Genomic DNA, 7594 nt, shown 5'->3' with positions numbered 1-7594 from the left:
TACCATGTTTCTCTATTATTAGATAGGATGTTATTAGTCAATTAGAGGCCCGATGCATGAAAATTCATGCAAGAGTAGGCCTTTCTTCCCCCTGCTGCTGGCACTGACTTCCCTCTGGCACCCAGGACTCTGGCTTCCCTCCTCCGGCCTCTGGCAGGCACCCGGCACCTGGGCTGCTTCCCTCGGGCTGCCCGCAGGCACCCGGGATCCAGGCTGGCTTCCTTCCAGCCCTGGCTTCGTCAGGAAGGATGCCCAGAAGATGTCCGGTCTAATTAGCATATTACCCTTTTATTATTATAGATTATCTCACAATAAAGCTGAAAAAAAGGTGAGTAAAGGGTAAATTAGAAGACTACATTAGCACTAAGTGGTTTTTTGGGTTTTTCTAATAATGAAGAAAGACAATATAAACAATGTGAAAAAACAAGCCCTCATGCTGGGAGAAGAGATTTATAACACATGCAACTAACTTTAAATAAACAGAATTCTAGAAGATTAACCAAAACATACAATACACACAGAGTATAAAAAAGTGGGAAGGATATCAACTCATTTTTCAGAACAGAAATCTAAGATGACCATTGATAACATAGAAAAGATTCTCAGCCTTAACAGTTATCCTGTCAGTGAAGTCGGAGATGCGCATGTCTTTCATCTCTGCAGTTTCACTCTGCATGCACAACCGAGAGGAATGTTCACACATGAGCACTAGGAGACATTCATACACATATTCATCTCAGCATTTTGTGTAATCGCAACATAAAAGTCTAAAGCAATCTAAAATTGTTAGAAACAATCTAAATTTTATAAGCAGGGGGAATTGAGAAATAAATTTTGTATATGAAAGTATTCCATATAGAAATGAAAATTAATGAACTAGAGCAAAATCATCAGCATGGAAAATTTTTAAACATATTAGAATAAAACCAAGTTGCAAAACACTACACACAGGCTTGTATTAGTTACAAAGTTTAAAGACATTCAGAAAAATACAGAGTCCTATGGTGGCATTGGTATATATTAATCCTACAATAAAATGTATGCATGGACAGTGGTCTGGATTTGACCTGTGGGTCATAATTTGCCAGCCTGTGATGTATGACACATTCAAAGGAATTAGTGAAGCAGTTAAGTCATTAATAATATTATGCCCTCTTACAGGTGGGAAAATTGAGGTTTAGAGGCCTCAACTGGCATCATTTGGGTTAAATTATAATAACCTTACCATGCTCCCATTAATCACATGGCAATATAATTTTTTTTTGTATGTAATGCTTATAGAAGATCCTTTTCCTTCCTCTAAAAGTATAGTGAATTGTGGAGGTCTAATCTTACAGTTTTCCACAATTATAATCTTTAGTAGTATGTTTAGAAACTCTGCATTGCTGAGTCGTCTTTACAAAAATTATTTCATGTATGATTTTCCTAGGTTTGCAACATGTTTTATTGTTCAAATGGAGAAACATACAAAAACTGGTTTGATTTAGTTTGTTATTAGATATGAATATCTTATAAGCCAGTTACTAATAATAGGTACCTTTATATAATGTGCATTATTATTAAGCAGTTGTTTGTTGTTTTCTAAAGTCCCTTTTATGAAGTAATTTCTTTGTTTTGTCATGATGTGCAGTAATTGAGAATTTACTTATCTACATTTACATTCAAGGTCTAGGAAGTACATTTTTCCCTGTTTAATTTCATGGGCTAGAAGTTAGTAGGTATCAAGTAATTATGGCTCTTCTCGTTATGCCAGGGGTGGGGAACACCTTTCGGTCTGGGCCTGCCAAGGCATTAGGGATGAGTGAATTAAATGTTTGACCAAATTAGCAGGCTAATTTTTTTAAATTCTTTTTTTTAAAAAAATTCTTTATTGTTGAAAGTATTACATACGTCTCCTTTTTCCCCCATTGACCTATCCCCAGCCGTTCCCACCCCCCAGCACATGCACTCACTCCCCCTACTGACTGTGTCCATCCATGGGTTATGCTTATATGCATGCATACAAATCCTTTGGTTGCTCTCTTACTCCCCCCACCCCAATTTCTTAAAATCGGGTTGCTGATAATTTTGTATGGCCCCTGAATGATGTTATAAATACCCAAGTGGCCTTGGCAGGAAAGAGGTTCTCCACCCCTGTTTATGCAGAAAGTAGGACTACTGCAGGCGTGTTGGAATATGTGCAAGTTTAAAGGTGGGGAATAAAAATTATCACAGTACTTTTTATCTCCAGGAGAAGACTGAAATGACCTGTGTTTAAGAAAGTTTTAATATGAACCAGAGCCAGGATTTGAACCCATAAAGTACTCAAATAGATGTTCTTAGAGTATTAATTTTAAAAGAAGTTAGGATTTTTAGACAGAAAGGTGATCTTACCAAGTATGTAATTATGTTTATTCTTCCAAACTAAAAATGGGATGTATTTTTTTCAGAGACATCAAACCTGATAATATATTGATGGATATGAATGGACATATTCGGTTAGCAGATTTTGGCTCTTGTCTGAAACTGATGGAAGATGGAACGGTAAGGAAAGATAATTTTTAAATTATTTTACCCACAGACATTTTTCTTGCTACTTGTCTTCTTTATCTTTTAGAAACCACCTATAACAATAAAAGCATTATATGCAAATCGACCAAACAGCCGAATAGCAGAACAACTGTCCCAATAACCATGCTATGACATGCACCGGTGGCAGGCCAGCCAAGGCGGGTGCCATGCGATTGGTCGGGGGCAGGGGGGCCACGATCTCCCTGCAGAGGGAGGCCTAGACCACCCTCTGCAGGGTGATCAATTGGGGGGCTCCGCGATCGATTGCCCCCAAGAGGGAGGTGCAAGGCCACCGGCCAGTAGGTCGATCAATCGGAGGGGTGAGGGGAGACTCTGTGATCGCCCCAAAGAGGGAGCCCCAGGCCACCGACTGGCGGGCTGCAGCGGGTGCGTGGGGCCTCCCTCTGCGGGGTGATCAATCACGGGGCTCCCAGACTGCGAGAGGGCGCAGGCCGGACTGAGGGGGCGGGGGCCCTCTCCCCAGAGTGAACAAATTTCGTGCACCAGGCCTCTAGTTTATTTATATTATCCATTTATCTATCCACCCACCCACCCATCCTTCTATGCTTCACCTTCTTCCCCAGAGGTGTTTAGGCATACTTATTCATAGTGGGGCTTGTCTATAAAATCACATGCCATTTAAACTGTTCATATTAATGATCTGAAGATGGTCACTTACGCCTCTTATGAGACCCTGTTTTTTTCCTTCTTTAGCTGACCTGGTTATTATTGTACTTGAGATATTTTTACATTTCCAGATGGGCAAAGAAAATAAATCCTACATGGAGAAAGAAAATGCAGCTTCTTTGCTTTCATTATATTTTTTTGTCTTTCTTTTCTAGTTGATTTTCCTGAGGGACAGTGTTCAGAAATGAATACTTTTACCAGGAAGTCCTCGATGTTGATTTAGTTTCGTGTTACCATTTGCCTTAGTTCTGCTAACTCGGGCCTCTGTTGTTTTCTTTCACTCACTTAAAATTTATATGCCCCAAGTTTATTCTCTTGTTTGTTTTGGTTTTTGTTTTTACATCAGTTTCCTGGATATATAGCAGAAGTCCAAATATATATCCTTTTAATTGGCATAAATGTTTTTAGAGAGCAGTTTAGTAAAATACATTCTAAAGACCATGAAAATGTCATATTATTCTGGACTAGTAATTTGACTTCTAAAAATTTATCCTAAGGAGGTAACTTAAAAAAAAAAATCCTCACCCCAGGATATGTTTATTGATTTTAGAGAGCGAGGAATGGAGAGTTAGGGAGGGAAGGAGGGAGGGAAGGAGGGAGGAAGGGACGGACGGATGGACGGACGGACGGACTGACGGACATCTGTTGGTTGCCTCCCCTATGTGTGGCACCCTGGCATTGAACCTGAAACCTAGGTATGTGTCTAGACCAAGATGAGCCTGTAGCCTCTTGGTGCCCCATTTGTTTTCCATATGATTGTTAGATTTTTATTATCGGTTTATAGCCATAGTATACACACATACAAATACCCTTTCACAAACACAAGCTTGTAGACTTGCATTGAATTTAGAGATTTAAATATCTAGAGATTTTCTGGAAATTTATGTCTATAACATGGAATTTTACTACCCATGACTGGCATCTTCATTGCTTTATGTTTTCTTTTATGTCTGTTATTTAAGTTTTAAAATAATATTCACTGTAAATTCATTACCTTTAAGTAATGTTAGATTTGCTCTTAGGCGTCTTGTGGATATTTTGGGGGTGGGGGCCTAATATAAACAACTTTTCAAAGTTTGTTGTTGGATAGCTTGTTGCTGTTATATAGGACCACAATTGATTTTTGTAGGTGTATCTTGAACCTATCAATCTTGCTAAATATCTTTATAAGTTCAAAATAATTTGTAGATTTTTCTAGATTTCCTACGTAGACAATTATATAATTCACAAATTATGATGAGCTTTGGGTTTTGGTCTTTCAAATCTTTGTGTCTGCTGTTTTTTTCTCTTAACCATGCAGTCAGTGACCTTCAGCACAATGTTGAATAGGTGTGGTAATAGGGAGCTTCTTGGCCTTGTCCCTGACTTTAATGGTGTTTTTCCTGTAGTTTCAAATTAAGTGTGATGTTTGCTGTAAGCTTTTTACTGGGTTAAGGAAATTTCTATTTCTGATTACTGTGAGTTTGTTGCTAGGGTTGTTATTGTTGTAATCAAATGATTTTTCTGCTTCCACTGAGATGATATAAGGATATTTTTTCTTTAATCTGTTAATCTGATGAATGACATAGATTGTCCAAGTTAAATCATTCATTCTTTGGATCAACATAACTTTATCTTGAAGTTGTATTGCTATATCTGAACAAATTGTTAGATAGACTCTGCTAAAATTTTATATTAGCAAATTTAGATTGTTACCTGAAATTCATACCTGAGATTCATCATACTTGATATAGCAAATAATTTTCATTCTCAAATTGTTCTGGTCTGATTTCTATTTTTAGGTTATTTTAGCCTTATAAAATGAACAAGGGAGTCATGTTTCCTCCCCTTGCCTGTTTTGGCTCTGGAATAGTTTATATAATACAAGGATTATCTGTTTTTTATGTAATTGGTGCAGATCGCTTTTAAATCACCCTTGCTTTTGTGAGGTTTTGCTTTCTTCTGTTTTATTTTGTTTTCTAGGTAGATTTTATACTATTGATTCAAATTTTTTAATGGTTATAGGTCTCTTTGGTTTTCTATTTCTTCCTGAGTCAGTTTTGGTAAGTTATGTTTTTTTCCTATGAACATTGTCTGTTGTCAATGAGCTGTCAGTTTTATTGGTATAAAATTGTTCAGGCTGAACTCTTCCTAGTTTAAAAATCTTTTACGTGCATAGTTTTTTCATTCCTAATGTTTGTGCTTTTCTTTTCTTCATAAATTTTGATGTAGAGCATTTTACTATTTTTTAGTTCTAAATATTTTCCAACCTTAGTTAGAATTCTTCTGTGGACTATTAATTATTTAGATGTATGCCTTTTAATATCCAGCATATTTAATTATTTCTAGTTTTATTTTAATGGAGAATGGGTCTAATTGATACTAGTGTTTTGGCATTTGTCACTGTTTGCTGTTTGATTTTGTAATAGCTCAGTTTTTATAAGTATTACAACTTTATTGAAAAGAATACGTTTTTTTCTAACTTTAGGTACAGGATTCTATATAATGTCCGTAAGATTAAACTTGTTAACTGGTTCAAATATTTTATATTCTTACCAGTTGTATTTCTCTCTGATGTATTACCTTTTATGTAAAAATCCTTAATATGATGTTAAATTATTAATTTTTCCCTGTAATCATCAATATCTTCACAACTCTTTTGTAGCTATGTTGTTATTTAGAATCGCTATTCCAGGGTGTTTTATATGTAAGTTAATAAATTTAAAAAATTTTAAATGATTTTGGACTTAAAATCTATTTTGAGTTGTATTAATATAGCTTCCTTAACTTTATTTTGTTTAAAACCTGCCTCATGTATCTTTTCTGTCCCTTTATTTTTTAATATTTTAGTGTCCTTATGTTTAGATGCAACTCTTTAAAACAGATTATTGCTGATTAAAAAAAAAGTTTATTTGGCTCTGGCCAGATGCCTATGTTGGTTGGAACATCGTCCCATACACCCAAAGGTTATGAGTTTGATTACCAGTCAGGGCACAGACCAGGTTGCAGGTTCGATCCCAGGTCAGGGCTTGTATGGGAGGCAACCAGTCAATGTTTCTCTCTCACATCAATGTTTCTCTCCTCTTCCTCTCCTATCCACTCTCTAAAACAGATTTTAAAAAGCATATCCCTTGGGTGAGGATTAAAAAAACAATGTTGATTTTGTTTTTATTTGTCATGCAGTGTGATACTGCTGTCTTTTAATCGGTGAATTTAGTCTTATGGATTCCGTGATTGTAGACGTATTTATTTCTACTACCCTTTCTTGTACTATTTACTCTTGGTTTTGCTTGTTTGTTTACATGCATGCTTGTGTTTTGTTTTTTCCCCCTCTTTCCTGCATTCTATTGGCTTGGTCAAATTTAGTTTTATTTCTCTTTTTTGTTACTTCTTTGGAGTTTTACATTCTATTTCAAATATTTTAATTTTTATCTTAAATTTTTTTAAATTTATAATTGACCTAAAATCTAGTGTTAATGTTTTCTACCATATTCCTAATTAAAACAAGAAACTTAGTGTATTTTATACCATACAAAAATTAGCTCAGAATGGATCGAAGACCTGAATGTTAGAGCTAAAACTAACATTGAAAGGAAACATATAGGGGAAGCTTATGACGTTGGATTGGGCATTGATTTCTTGGATGTGACACCACACAACAGGGAACTAAAGAAAAAATAGGTAAATTGGAATCAGTAAAAAGTTTTCTGCATTAAAGGACAGTCATCTTAGTGAAAAGGTAACCTATGGAGTGGGAGAAAATAGTTGCAAATCATGTATCTGATGAGTGTTAATATCCAGAATATAGAGAGAACACTGACAATTCAATAACAAGTAATCCAATTCAAAATGAACAAAGGACTTTAATAAACATTTCTCCTAAGAAGATATTCAAATGGCCAACAAGCACATGAAAAGATGTTCAATATCACTAATCATTATGGAAATGCAGATCAAAACCACAATGAGATACTACCTCATACCCATTAGAATGGCTACCATGACAAAGAACAGAAAGTAACAAGTGTTGACGAAGTAGAAAATTGGAACCCTTGTACACTGTTGATGGGAATGTAAAATTCTATAACCTCTCTGGAAACAGTATGGCAGTTCTTAAAAAAATTAAAAATAGAATTACCACATGATCCAGGAATTTCACTTCTGAGTACATACTCCATAAAATTGAAAGCAAGGACTCAGAGAGATATTTGTACACCATGTTCAGTAGCAGCATTATTTACAACTAGAGGCCCGGTGCGCAAATTCGTACAGAACCCTTGTACACTGTTGATGGGAATGTAAAATTCTATAACCTCTCTGGAAACAGTATGGCAGTTCTTAAAAAAATTAAAAATAGAATTACCACATGACACAGGAC

General features: G+C 35.8%; 1 protein-coding gene across 1 annotated transcript in view; it reads left to right on the top strand.

Annotated features, from left to right (window-relative positions):
- The window catches only part of CDC42BPA (CDC42 binding protein kinase alpha), a 178442-nt gene that overhangs the window by 73853 nt on the left and 96995 nt on the right, over positions 1-7594 (top strand). Inside the window, exon 5 of the mRNA XM_015558957.1 lies at positions 2430-2523. Coding sequence (XP_015414443.1) covers positions 2430-2523 — 94 coding nt within the window. The remainder of the gene's footprint in view (positions 1-2429; positions 2524-7594) is intronic.

This window comes from Myotis davidii, unplaced genomic scaffold (assembly GCF_000327345.1).
Source record: "Myotis davidii unplaced genomic scaffold, ASM32734v1 scaffold333, whole genome shotgun sequence".
NCBI classification, from domain to species: Eukaryota; Metazoa; Chordata; class Mammalia; order Chiroptera; family Vespertilionidae; genus Myotis; species Myotis davidii.
The sequence above is the reverse complement of the archived record's forward strand: the minus strand, read 5'-3'. Positions and strand labels throughout refer to the sequence as shown.